Raw genomic sequence first — 14,062 nt, 5'->3', positions numbered from 1 at the left:
TCTAATTTTTTTTACCTCTGTTAATTCCTGGTTTTGAGGTAGTCTTATCTCAATACTCCTAATTTCCTGTATTTGCTTCACCGTTTGTTGTAAATCCGTATGCAATTTATGTTGAAGTTGTTTCTGTAACTTCATCTTTTGCTCAATATCGACTCTAGTATCTCCATCGGAAACTGCAATCCCTGCATACTTCATCAATTTTTCTTTATCTGGTCCTTGAGATAATAACTGTTCGAGTTTTTTCGTTGACTGTTGAAATTGTGTCTTCGATATTGGTCGCGGGTTCTGTTTAAAGTCTTCAGTCTTATTGTTAATGGCCGCCGCAGCGTGAAATTGTTGATTAAATTTGGCGATGGTCTGTGCGAAATCTTCGTTTCGGTCGATAGATGATTTTGTTATGAAATGTTGAGCGGTTTGTGGGAGGTATTGGGCTAAGGCTTGAGCGTTGTTTATCGAAGGTTTCGGTCTTGGTTTTGATATGTTTTCGGGTTGAGATGCGTTTCGTTGATGGGTAAAAGTCTTCGGACAGTCGGTATAATCAGGTTGCGACACTTTTCTTTGATGCGATTTCGTCATATTTGACATTTCTGGTTGAACGAAATCTTTAAACCCACCTGAATCAGACGAATTTGAATCTGACGATTCAACGTGTGTTAATGTTTTACCATGGAGTTCTTTTCCGGTATTTAAAATAATTCCGCAGCAGTCGTTAGCGGCACTTGAAAGGATACTACAACATACTGTGCTGGGTGATGTGGGTTGTTTATGATCGGATGAGGGTTTGTGCCATTCATAAGTCGTTGTAGTCGACTGATTATCACTGATTTTTTCACATCGATGCTGTTCTCCGAAATGAGTATCGGAAATGGGAGTAGGCAGTTTTGGTTTTGGAATTCCATGTTTATCTTGGGAGTTTTGAACGTGTAGATTAGAAGGTTTTCTCACCGCCAATTCATCCCCTCGTGTGGTCTTAGAATTATAAGGCACCGCTGTTTCGTTTGAGCCAATTCTCTTGTGCTGTTCGATTTGTTCTCTATTTCGAAAAGATCCCGTCCTTGTCACGTTCTCCTTATTCAATCGTTCATTGGATAATGGAACCGGGGGGACGTGTTTTGGTTTGTTTGCGATGCTGGGTTTAGGACCCAAAATTTTCGGTTTTTCCTTTTCCATGTTTTTACTGCATCGAGTACTGTTTACATGGTTTTCCGATTTTCCAGAACTAATACCCGAAATAGCGCGGCACCGATAAACATTAAATGTAAGAAACACATTTTAAAACCGATCGGCACTAACTTTAACGTAACCGAAATTAAAGTATAAAGGTAAATATCATTTCTACGTGCTAATAAGCGTTCAGGCGTGTTCAACGGGGTTGGTTCACTCCCTCACTAAAATGCTTTTGATAAAAGCGCCGTCTGATGGGGGGAGTCTATAACATCGCACCGTTCAATAAGTTCAAGCTATAGCTGCTTCCAGACAAACTACCCTTACACGTTAGGGTTTCCTCTTTTTTTTTATTTGAAATAAAATTATTTCGAAAATGATTATTTTCACGATTCAAGTTCATGATTCAATGAAACTAACACGACTACTTTAAAACGTGTCCAGTCTGCAAATTATATACAAGTACCATTCTCATAGTATATCAATTGCGTTTAGAATTTTAACAGAAGCGGTGTTTGTTCTTAAGAATCTGCTATAACAATGAAAAGTATTGAGTCATCAATGGATTTTAAAGAGATATGTCACGACTAGTATGACTAAAGAAATTAAATTATTTTATTTTTTTTTTACTTTTAAAAATTACCTTTTTCATTGAAAAATTTTAATCAAATTCAATTTTTTAACAGAATTTGCAATTGTAATAATTATTTTATAACTGTTGGAACATTCTTTATTGTTTAAAGTATAAAGAAAAAGAAAACTTTACCTAATTTGGTAATACATTAAAATCACACATCTATTACATAAAATAATTAATTAATATTTTTTAAAACTAATTAAAATGTTTGAATGTTTTCAAATTAAATTGAGCTTTTAGATTTATTACTAACAGTTTGGTATGTTTATTGCTGCCCGAAAATTAAACGGATGCACGAGTTTTGAAGCTTTTGAATTTTTCCCTGATGGCTGGAATCCAAAAAAGCCCCGTATATACTGCCACAGAAATTAAAGTGTGACAATACTAGAGAATCGCTAAAAGCTTTTTGGTGTGCCAGTCAAAATTATAGCAATTAGAGTAAATCAACTTTAACGAGCCATAAGCTCGACCAATCAACTGGTTAGGTGTTCCCTAAAGTTTAACGCCTCATCCATGACCAGTGCGAGGCTTTTGACAGACTTACTCAATGGAATAGGAGTATTTCCTATCGACAGTTGATAAAACCCATCAATAAATTTCTCTTTTAACTTCGGGGTTCCAAACAGAATGATCTGGGTCTTATTAGCGTTTATCTTTAAGCAATATTCCCGAACCCCATCGATAATGCCATGCAAGTCACGTTTAAACTTGTTGAAGCTTTCGTCAAAGTGGCCTTCAGAAAAGGACAAATAAATCTGAGTATCATCAGTATAATAGTGGACGCTACAGAAATCAACAAAGCTATTGAAATTTATCGTGTAAATTTTAAATAGTGTAGGGCAAAGAATCGGTCTGCAGATCTTATCTCCAAAGCACTTGACTTCGCCTGACTGATTGAATCTTGTCTTTAAGGTAATTTTTGAAAAAAGCTAATGAGACAGAATCAAGCCCGATATGGTCAAGAATTGATATTGATACAAGTCTTGGTATAGAGTATCGAATGCTCTGGAAAAATCCAACATCCCCAGAAGAGTCAATCTATTGGAGTTAGTTGCAGTAACAATATGATCCACTATATTGTTTAGAACAGTTTCATAGCTATGTCTTTTCCTGAAACCAGACTGATTCACTAGAACAATGCGCTCAGCCTTCAGAAACTCCGTCAGTTGTCTGTTAGCTATTTTTTCCAAAACTTTTGATAAGAAACACAAAATGCTTATGGGTCTTAAGCATGAGTATTTGTTTGGACTTGGTACCTTCAGTACAGGTATCACGGTGGACCTTTTCCATACTAAAGGGAAAACACCTTCTAATAGACAAATATTAATAATATTTGTTATATGAGGTAAAGTTACAGGAGAAGCCATTTTTATAAATTTAATAGCATAATTCAGCTAAAATATCACTCTAAGACACCAACTTAAATGAGAAAACACCAGGACCAAATTTTGCCTTACAAAAGTCATTAATCAAATTATCAATCCTACAGTGGCCATAGCATTGAGCTTCCGAAAAGAAGTAATTTAGTTCGTCGCCGTTTTTTAAGTGTTGTGGAAGAGAATGAACCTTACATTGTAATAAATTGGTTTTTCGCAACACTTCCCGCGCGTTTTTCACACTAATAGCGGTATTCACAAAAAACAACGGTAAACTGAAACATAGTTCGATAAAAAGTGCAGCCTCTTCTGCAGTCATTAAATTTTTTTGTGTTTGTATGTTGTAAAAAAATTGAACGCATCAACTTAAGGTTTATGTGGATACTTAAAAATCTTGTTTCGTCTTACCATTTGTAAAATACCGGCGTGTCCACATAATGGAACGTGAAAGTGTGTACCATTATTCACTAGAGGTAAGTATAAAAGTGCAGCTGCTCGATATTCTGCGTCAGAGAAAACTATATGTCGAATTTGGCATCGAGGACAGCAATGCTTACGTGAAGGCTCAGTATCCTGGAAAAGTTGGCAGGAAACGAAAAACCGTAGATGTAGAAAAGCACAATTCTCCGTAAAATTAAACCTACATTGATTAAGCCCCACTCCAACGCAGTAAAACCATTCCTTACAGATCGCAACAAATTTCAGCGTTTGGACTTCTGCTTGGCAATACTTGATTCTGATAACATCGCTGTTGGTGCACCTATTTTTAAGGATATGACAAACTTCACTCATGTTGATGAAAAATCGAACATGTACTAACTTGCTCACGATGAGATAGAACCTTATCAAACATGCAAAAATAAGAGATTCATCGCAAAGGTTATGTTTTTGGCTGCTGTTGCTCGACCACGGTGGGACAATTATACGGTTGTAATCACTGATTTGATGGGAAATTAGGCATTTGGTCATTTATGAAACAAGAACCAGCCAAACGTAGAAGTAAAAATCGTCCAGCTGAGACTCTAGAAACGAAAGTCATTGAATCTGTGACCACAAGTGAATACAGAAACCTGATAGTGAATAAACTTCTGGCTGCAATTGAAGCTAAATGGCCTCGGTCTAATCATCGTACAACTATTTTTATTCAACAGGATACCGCAAAACCGCACTTTGATAAGAACGATAACAACTTCAATAAAAATGCTAGCGCTTTAAATTTCGCAAATACTCCAATAAAAATAATGTGTCAACCTCCTAACAGTCGTGACACTAATGTACTAGATATCGTTTTGTTTTAATGCCATACAAACACTTCAGTACCAAACTGATGGTTTAATCAACTGAGTCGAGATACACTGAATAAGGTCTTCCTATGACATCAGCAATGCATGATTGAAATCATGTAAGTAAATGGCGGCAACAATTATAAATTATGTTTAGACAAAGACAAACTGATTCGACCAGGACAGTTACCACTTTGCCTTAGATATGATAGGAGTCTCGTCGAAGCGGCTCAAGTAAAGATTGCCACTTAAGTAACACTCCTACTATTATTAGCTCCACACAGCTTTATATACATAGATATATGTTGTTTTATTAACCTTATATCATTATTATGTAAGAAATGTTGTTAGTAGAAAATATATTTTCAGTCATAGATCTATAAAACTTGTTTTAAAAACTTATTTTAAAACATACACATATTATGGCAGTTGATCAGGTTCATCATTCTTGCATTGATGAATATAATGATCATTTATAAACAGTTAATTAAGTGATAACCACAACGAATTTTAAATCTTGATATTCACACAGAGAATTAGATGTTATGCAACAAAACTATAGACTACTAGACCGTATTGTATCATTCACTAATTTTGAAATTGCGTCACAATGCAAAAATATAGAAAATACTACGAATTTTAGTGATTTTTCCAGAAATGAAGAAGACGATGAGTTTTCAGAGCAAGAATCATGTAGCATAAGCGATGTGGAACCGGAAATCAAGATAGTGAAGCGGATATATTTACTGGGTCAGAATCAGATGATGATATCCGAAGTGAAACGATTTGTAATCGTACGTGGAAATATATTGCTCCAAAATCTGTTGAACTCCCACGGTGTGTTTATCCACGTAACCTTTTGACGAATAAAAGTCGAAAAGTAAAATCTCAAAGTAAATAAGAATGGCGCCCCTCGACCCCATTCCGGGCATAAGGGACCGCCACGTGTACAGAGACATTCTAGAGATTGACATGCTTACCTGGGCACGCAAAAACATGGATCGGGGTTGGGTGTTCCAACTAATTGACTGGCCCAGACAGTCCCCGGACCTCAACATCATCGAACCGCTCTGGGACACTCTGGAGCGCAAGCTGAAAGGCGTTCGGGCACATCCACCGATGAAAAGATCCGGCAGCTGCAGGCAGAGTGGGCGAAGATTGACCATAGACTGTTTGATAGAATACATAGCCCGTAGATGTAAGACTGTCATCCACTAAGTATTAAGTTAGTGTTCACATAAAATTGTTACTGAGTACTTCAGAGTTCAGAGCTTTCAAAATAGCTTGTGTTTTTACGATTGTTGGATTTGCCATTATGCGTTATTTTGATAAATTATTTTGTTTATAAAATCTGGTGATCAAAACATGTTCGAGAAAAAGTTACACACATTACATAAAAATATGATACACTTTTGAGCGGTACTATATATGCCGTTAAAACCAGGGAAATCTATATATATATATAAAAATGAATGTTTGTTTGTATGTCCTTTATAGAATCGTAAACTATGCATTTGATCATGTTATGATCTTTAGCAAAGTTGTTGTGCATGAGCCCACGAAGGTTTCTAAGTTGGTACGACCAGTTTTCGACAATTCTCGAATGCTGATTCCTCAGCGAATTGGTGATCACCGTCAATATTACCATTTCCATCCGTGTGTGAACAGCCGGTTCAATTGGATTGGATACATTGTGAGATTCGGATTGCTGATTGACATCTAATAAATTCAAACGCATTGCAAAGCGACAAGCAGTTGGTCAATCTACACCTCAAGCACGAAATATTGTGTATTCCACAGCACTTCAATAAATGTCGAATTGAAACGAAACGCTGCAATGTCACAATTCTTTCAAATGAACATAATCAATAAAATGACTCAAAATGAATTGAATATTTGCGTAATGTCTTTCCTTCAAATTTATTTTAATTGGTGGCGTAGCAACATGCGCAGGGTACAGCTAGTATAGAATAAAAATATGCTCACTGTGCGATACCAAAACATATTACTGTAGCAATTTCGACATTTATCTGGATAAGATCGGACAAATTCCTGAAAAGGATCAAGGAAAACGTGTTGTAAAAGAACTAGCAGATTTTTTGAAGAATTCTAATCGTATATTCAGTATAATATTAGCGGAATTTTTATTAGACAAAGATCTTTCAAACTCTATTGTTGGCACTTATCATAGAGAACAATTTTCATCGAAATTTCTGTTCACAAATAAGTTAACTTTCATCCAGGTATACCTAAGATACGAAAATGTATTGTTTTATTTTCAAGTATACAACATGAATTCAGAATAACTAATTCCGAAAATAATTTCAAACCTGAAATTAAAGTGTTCAGTAAATTCAGTAAAAAGTGGTAAAGATAAAAAAGATAAATTACTAAGAGAATGCACATGTCGTCGATACAGAAGAGTATTAGTTATTTGGATAATCAACAACCCTGAATAGGAGTCAAAAAATTGGAGTGAATAAGTTGAATTGGTTTTAAAGCATTATTTTTATTATAACACACACATAGAATGTTCAACATTTGATGCCGAGTTTAAACTATCGTCACTAATATTTTCAGAATGAGTCATGTATTCAATGACTGTTACCTTGCATACCATTTTTCCAAGTAGATAAAGGTGCATTTTCCAATTCGTCGTCTGATTCAGAGGCATCTTCAGCACGATCGACTTGATCTTTATTTAAAACACCATTGGTGATGTCCATATCGCTAGCTTTCTCCGATTTAATGAGATCTTTATCAACATCAATGAAATATTCCAAATCCGGTAATTTTTTTGTTGCAGATGGATCACCAACATGACTTTGCAACCAATCAGTATCAAAACTAGTACTGTTGTTTCGATGTAGCATTCAGCCACGGTCAATCATCTTCTTCATCAAATACAAAATTTTTATATCAGAATGTTTGAAGCAATTTCTAATTATATTTTGACTAACTGTATTCCAAGCTCACGCTTTGTTGGTCGAATGATGGAAATTCCAATGGAAGTCAACAAAAACAATACAAATTTTCCCCCACTATTCTTACTCTTTAATCTATTAATAGATTTTGATGGTAGCGAGCAGCACAGTTGTCCACTAAAAGTAAAATTTTTCTATGTTTTCGTCCTGGCTCTTCATCCCACAACAAAAGTACTTTATGTGATTTATCTTGATATTGTAGTATTTCTTTTCTGTTGATTCATATCGTAGAAATCGTAGTTTTCGCAATATTTTTGTTTCTGGCGATTGATTCTTGAGAAATTGAACATTGTACATAATAATTTTATATGTCATAATTATACAGTACCTATTAACAATCTATACAGTGTGTCCGTAAAGTAACGGATATAGGCGATAAAATCATTATAAACGGTTTATGGAAAAATCCCTGAAACGGGTCTAAAGATTTAAATTTTTTGCAATTGTTTGGTGTAGATTTTAAATTTCTTCCGCCATTTTTAAGCGAGTTATGACGTCATCGGTATTTTTTTCAAATAACAGTCCCCCATTTTTATTATGAAATATGAAAGAAGATTTTTTTCTGAATCTAATACAGTCAATATTAATATTGCTTACATAAGAAAATTAACGAAAAAAATTACTTTAAAGTTTAACTACTTCAGATTTGTTGACATGATGAAAATAGGAGTAGCCATGAGTAACTATGGTAACCAATTATTTTAAACAATTTCCTAAGTGTCAAAAACTGATTTAGTAAGTAGTTGACCTCTTTAATACAACATATCCTGATCGCTAACTCATTAGCCAAAGTATGGTGAGCCTAGCTGTGACTAAATTTAAACAGCATGGCCATCTCTCGAAGTCTGGCCTAGTAAATGTTGCAAGGAACGTTCAACAAAATTTAATTTCGACATTAGTAAATTAACGGTTCATAAAATTTTAAAACCCGCAAAATATCATTCCCATAAAGTAAACCTGATTCACGAGCAATGAATCGTAGTTTTTGCAACAACAATTTTGCAACAATGACGAAGACTTTGTGAAAAACATAATTTTTTCGACGAAGGGACATTTACATTGAGTGGACAAGTAAATAGACAAAGTTGTCGGTATTGCGCTACCCAAAATCCAAATTAACCAAGAAAGTCGCACACCCAATATCCGCAAAAGATTTGACGAAACGTTAAGTGGAAAGAGATGTTTAAATTTTTTCAAAGCGATGTCATTCCTTTCATCCTGATAATGTTGTCACAACTCAATTCCAATGGCAGTTATTCCAACAAGATGGCGCGCCACCACACTTCAAAAAGCTTTTGTTTAGAATAATTGGTTACCACAGTTACTCATGGCTACTGCTATTTTTATCGTTATACAAATTTGAAATAATTAAACTTTAAAGTAATTTTTCTCGAAAATTTTCTTATGTAACCAATATGTTGTTGATGTTGACTGTACAGGGTGTCCAGATTTCGATAGGTTTGCAGGGTATCTCAGTTATTATGACAGATAGAAAGTTGCGGCTTTCGCGAACCTGAGCTACTTTTTTGTGAAACCTACAATGGCGCAAACCAAATTTTCATAGCCCTCTTCGTTTTTGATATACAGGGAGTGTTTCAAAATTTACGATTTTCAGACACCTCCTGTGTCTCGGCTATCCGGAAACGTAAAAACGGGTTCTAATAGATTTTTGCACGTAGAATCCAATGGTACACGTAGAATTTTTTTAGTCATCACGGTTTTTGAGTTATAATAATAATAATAATAATAAACTTTATTGCCCAACAGCGCACCATATTAAGGGCAAAATACAAAAAATATACAAATTATTACAAATTGTACATCAATATAATTACAAGTGAAATCAAAATGCATATAATACATACCTAAATAATAATACAATCAAATAAAAGAGGCAAGAAAAGAGACAGAAAATGCAATGTTTATTCCAGCTTACATTCATGTTCTTACGTTCTACACTTTTCGTTCATGTTCGTGATCATATGTGTTATAGGCGCCCTTTTTTTGACATTTGTTCTGCATAAAGGTGGATAAAAATACAAATGGGACCGAGAATTTATGCGCGGCACCACTATATTCACTCGCGACAACAACCACGCACAGTCGATCTCACCACACATCAACTTTTGCAAGAACGAGGCACTTTGGACCATTCTTCTATCCTGCAGAGAAGGAAGCTTGTGGTGATGCAGTAGATCTAAGTAGTTCACTCCTTTAGGCGGATATTGACCATCCATACGATATGACAAAAATTTGAGAAATCGACGCTGGACTTTCTCAACCATTAGCTGTTGTGACGTGTAAATAGGGTACCATATTACAGAGGCATACTGGAGGCGAGAGATCACCAGAGCCATAAATAGCATTTTCAGGGTACCAAAATCAGCAAATCGACCCATGATCCTCAGTATGAAACCCAAAGTTCTCCAAGCCTGAGAGCACATCTCCTCAATATAGGGCAAGAAAGAAAGTTCTGAGTCAAACAGCACTCCCAGATCCTTCACCGTAGAGACCCTTGTTAGAGGTATGGAAGCCGCAATATAAGCTGTGTCGATTTTATTTAACTTCTTTGTAAATGATATATAAGTACATTTACTGACACTTAAAGAAAGGGCATTGAAATTGCACCACTTCTGAATAATGTCCAGGTTGTTCTGCAGCATCCTAGAGTCATCCAATGATCTGACCTCCACAAAAATTTTCAAATCATCAGCATAAGCAAGCACTGGACAGGTAAGCGAGTCTAATAAATCGTTTATATATAGAACAAATAGCAGCGGTCCCAGATTGGATCCTTGAGGAACTCCAGATGTAGGTGAGTAGCCGTCGGAATAAATTCCATTGTAAAAAACACGACATACTCTATCAGCAAGGTACGATTTCATCAAATTTAATGAATTAGAAGACATACCAAAATAGCTCAATTTCTGTAGCAACATACTGTGATCAATGCGATCAAAGGCCTTCTCAAAATCGGTATAAACTACGTCGACTTGTCCACCAACATCCATTACCTCTGCGACGTACTGGGTAAGACAACATAAATTAGTTATTGTCGAGCGTTTAGGCACCAAAACCATGTTGGTGAGGCGATACATATGATTGTGTGTGACGATAAATTGTATTAAAAATTATCTGCTCATATACCTTTGCAAAATTAGATAGAATAGCAATTGGTCTATAGTTGGTTACCAAGGACTTGTCACCTTTCTTAAATACGGGCGTGATTCTAGCTGACTTCCATCTCTGAGGGAAAATCGAAGCAGTTATAGAGCGATTAATAATGTACATCAACGGTTTAGCCAACGCAAATCGTACATCACGTACCAGAAAACTAGATATTTGGTCTTCACCCGCTGTGAGTTTGGAGCTAAAACCCCTCATTACAGCAATTATCTCCTCCTCGGTTACCTGATGGATATTAAACATTGGCAACGTGGGAACTGCGTCAGTAAAATCCCTGGAATTGTCAGAATAAACAGATGAAAAATAGGAATCGAAAGCACTGACTATATCAATCGGAATAGTATATTCATCTACATCATCTCTAACGATCGACGGTATTCTGCTAGTACCTTGCTTTAGTCGAACGAAATTCCAGAAATCACTAGGATCGTGCTTTAAATTATCAGAGGCATGTTGCCAAAAGGAATTGTAAGCAGCGTCGATTTGTTCTTTTACTAGTGATCTCATTCTAATGAAGTGATCGAGATAGAACATTTGTTTGGTAGTTCTGTACTTGTGTCTATAGTACTCTTTAGTTTTAAGGTTTTTAATTATTTCCTTAGAGAACCACTGAGGATAATTGTTTTGCTTCTGTTGAGTGCAAGGCACCGATTTCTTTATTAAATTATAAAGAGAAGTATAAAACAAATCCAACATTTCGTCCACGTCGTTTACATCTTCTAAAAATGACCAATCCATGAGAGCAATGTCATCATATAAAGTCGGAAAATTCGCTCTTCGAAAGTTAAATCGAGAAACAAACAGCGTTTGGAAAAACAGTCGGAAATTTTGTAATTTCAATTGATAGAGCAGTCGACAACGCCGGATGATGCTTATCCTCAGGAACGAAAGGATAGAGCTCCTTCTCAATACAAATTTGACTATCCAAGTTAGTGAAAATTAAATCAAGAATTCTATCATAGGAGTTATAAAGAGTTAAGTATTTTAGAAGTTGAGTATTCAGTATTTGAGTTGTGTTTATAATTCAAAACCCGTGATGACTAGAAAAATTCTACGTGCACCATTGGATTCCACGTGAAAAAATCTATTAGAACCCGTTTTTACTTTTTTACTGAGTTTCCGGATAGCCAAGATACAGAAGGTGTCTAAAAATCGTAAATTTCAAACACTCCCTGTATATCAAAAACGAAGAGGGCTATGAAAACTTGGTTTGCGCCATTGTAAGTTTCACAAAAAAGTAGCACAGGTTCGCGAAAGCCGCAATTTTCTATCTTTCATAATAACTCAGATACCCTGCAAACCCATCGAAATTTGGACACCTGTACTAGATTCAGAAAAAAATCTTCTTTCATATTCCGCAACAAAAATTGCAATGTTGAACAAAAAATTTAAATCTTTAGACCCATTTCAGGGATTTTTCCATAAACCGTTTATTATGATTTTATCGCCTATATCCATTACTTTACGGACACACTGTATATAGATCGTTGAAAGAAACTTTTTATTTTCCCTTCATAAAAAATATTATTTCAATGTAGATCGACCCGCGCGACACTATCAAGGCATCCGTCATCTGAGGGTTAAAACCTTGAGTTTACTTACTTCTGATTAGCTATTTAGCCACATACCATTATACAGACTTGCACATCCTGAAGTCCCGCGCATATATTATGAAACACCTGTATACCAAGCAACAATCTTCAATTAGATAAATTGGGTAATAAGCACAAACAGTGAATAACCAAATATAAATAAAACCACTTCAGTAATTTCATTAATTGTACCAGTATATTGTTGTTTCCACTAAAAACGATATCATTTTAAAAAAACTTAGGAAAAGATAGGTTAAAAAGAGATCATTTTTGAAAAAAGATATCTATATTTTCAAAATAAAATTTTGACAAAAACTTGAGCCATCATTTTTATGTATCCAACGGTTGAAACACTTATAATTGTTGTTACCCAATTCAACTATTTAGAAACACTCTATTTATGAGAGTTTTTTTTATAATATATTTTTATATACATTAAAACTAAATCGTCGTAGAATTCTTACACTTATCTGTTTAATCGACAGTAAAAAAAGTCACTAAAATAAATATTACAGTGGCTATCATCTCAGTCAATTAGTTTTAACCGTTAATCATCAACATCTCCTTAACAAATAATGTGAACATAAAAAAACTCTTATTGTTACCAAGATTAGTTATCATAATCTTCATCTATGTAAAGGTTATCACCGGTACTTTGCCCGTACATATTGTGCGAAATTGGTATTAATGAGGGTACATTTTCAGAAGACGAATCAGACTTTATAACTGTCCCATCATCATCATCTTCGTTATTTGTATTCGTGTGACTCTTATTTGTGTATGTTTTAGAACTGTTTTTTTCCATAACATTTGGTCCATATTGAATAACAGGTGTTCTTGATGTACCCTGTTCTGTATAAAAATTTGCTGCTATTTCCGGTCTAGGTGTACTGGTTTCTTGATCATTATTACCCTCTCCATGTCTAGTACCATAAGTTCTTGGTGTTATCTCCATATCCTGCACATTACTTTCATTATCATCTTGTACACTTGCATCTGGTATATCTTTTACTAGGTCTTTTAAAAAATCAAATCGACTTTCTGATAAGATACACTGTTTCATATGCGATTGTGTTAATGTTTTTGCGTTTCTTGCTTGTGTTATCTGCATTGATTTTTTTAATAAAGACTCTACAAAAAGTTCTAATGTTCTAGGTAAAATAATATTAAGGAAAAAAGTAATCACATTTGTGATTTAATTATTATCTGAAAAAGATAACAGAAATAAATGATATAAACTCTATAAATGCTATCTACTCCTACTATATCTTTTCAAAAACAAAACTGTGATAATTCTGATTTCCAAACACAATTTCAACATAAAAAAAACAAAAAAAATAGAAGCAATGTGATAGATAAGAAAATATTGAATGTCATTGATATTGAGCTTTGCAAAAATAAACAATGCTAATCATTTCAAATACATTTATGGTGTATTTTACAATATCCAATTAAATGAATTGCTTTGTAAAACGTTATTACTCCCATCCTTTAGAAGGGATTATTTTGAAAAAATCACTGTTTAACGCTCTAATAATAATGAAATATTTAATAAGCACACCGAAAGAAAGCAAAAAAGGATATAGATAATAACTGGAACTGCCTGTGCCACTTTTCCAACTTCTTCATCTGTTTGCATAATTTTCTTTATCCTGCTCTAAAATATTAATAAAAATTATTATCTGTGTAAATAACATACCGAGAGATATTTACCGCGGGGAATCTCGCATTGTATTTTTTCTTTTTAGATGGCATTTTAAGAATATTTTATGAACACTTTTCTTCCCAACTACTTTTGTCAACAAACCGTTTGACTGACAATTAATAAGCTAGGTTATCT

At 34.6% G+C, this 14,062-nt stretch overlaps 2 protein-coding genes across 2 annotated transcripts in view; both read right to left on the bottom strand.

The window, feature by feature from the left end:
• LOC111416328 (ras-GEF domain-containing family member 1B-like) overlaps nt 1-1,385 on the bottom strand; it is a 116,704-nt gene extending 115,319 nt beyond the window's left edge. The window contains exon 1 of the mRNA XM_023048312.2: nt 16-1,385. Coding sequence (XP_022904080.2) covers nt 16-1,170 — 1,155 coding nt within the window. The 5' untranslated portion in view covers nt 1,171-1,385. The remainder of the gene's footprint in view (nt 1-15) is intronic.
• An 11,234-nt stretch (nt 1,386-12,619) lies between these two features.
• Nucleotides 12,620-14,047, bottom strand: LOC111421473 (negative cofactor 2 alpha). The gene is made up of 3 exons (XM_023054667.2): nt 13,936-14,047; nt 13,807-13,879; nt 12,620-13,377 (listed from the first exon to the last, which is right to left on the bottom strand). The coding sequence occupies exons 1-3, from the start codon at nt 13,975-13,977 to the stop codon at nt 12,833-12,835; spliced, it is 660 nt and encodes a 219-aa protein (XP_022910435.1). The 5' UTR covers nt 13,978-14,047; the 3' UTR covers nt 12,620-12,832.
• Nucleotides 14,048-14,062: the final 15 nt, after the last annotated feature.

The sequence above is a fragment of the Onthophagus taurus genome, chromosome 1 (assembly GCF_036711975.1).
Source record: "Onthophagus taurus isolate NC chromosome 1, IU_Otau_3.0, whole genome shotgun sequence".
Taxonomy (NCBI): domain Eukaryota; kingdom Metazoa; phylum Arthropoda; class Insecta; order Coleoptera; family Scarabaeidae; genus Onthophagus; species Onthophagus taurus.
Note: the sequence above shows the minus strand (reverse complement) of the source record. Positions and strands in the feature narration are given on the sequence as shown.

Bases quoted from the DNA above. Each gene is read 5' to 3' on its own strand.
- LOC111421473 (XM_023054667.2), bottom strand. From the start codon at position 13,977: ATGCCATCTAAAAAGAAAAAATACAATGCGAGATTCCCCGCG. The intron at 13,880-13,935 runs GTAAATATCTCT...TTAATATTTTAG, and splicing joins ACAATGCGAGATTCCCCGCG to AGCAGGATAAAGAAAATTAT. The intron at 13,378-13,806 runs ATATCCTTTTTT...ATATTATTTTAC, and splicing joins GGCAGTTCCAGTTATTATCT to CTAGAACATTAGAACTTTTT.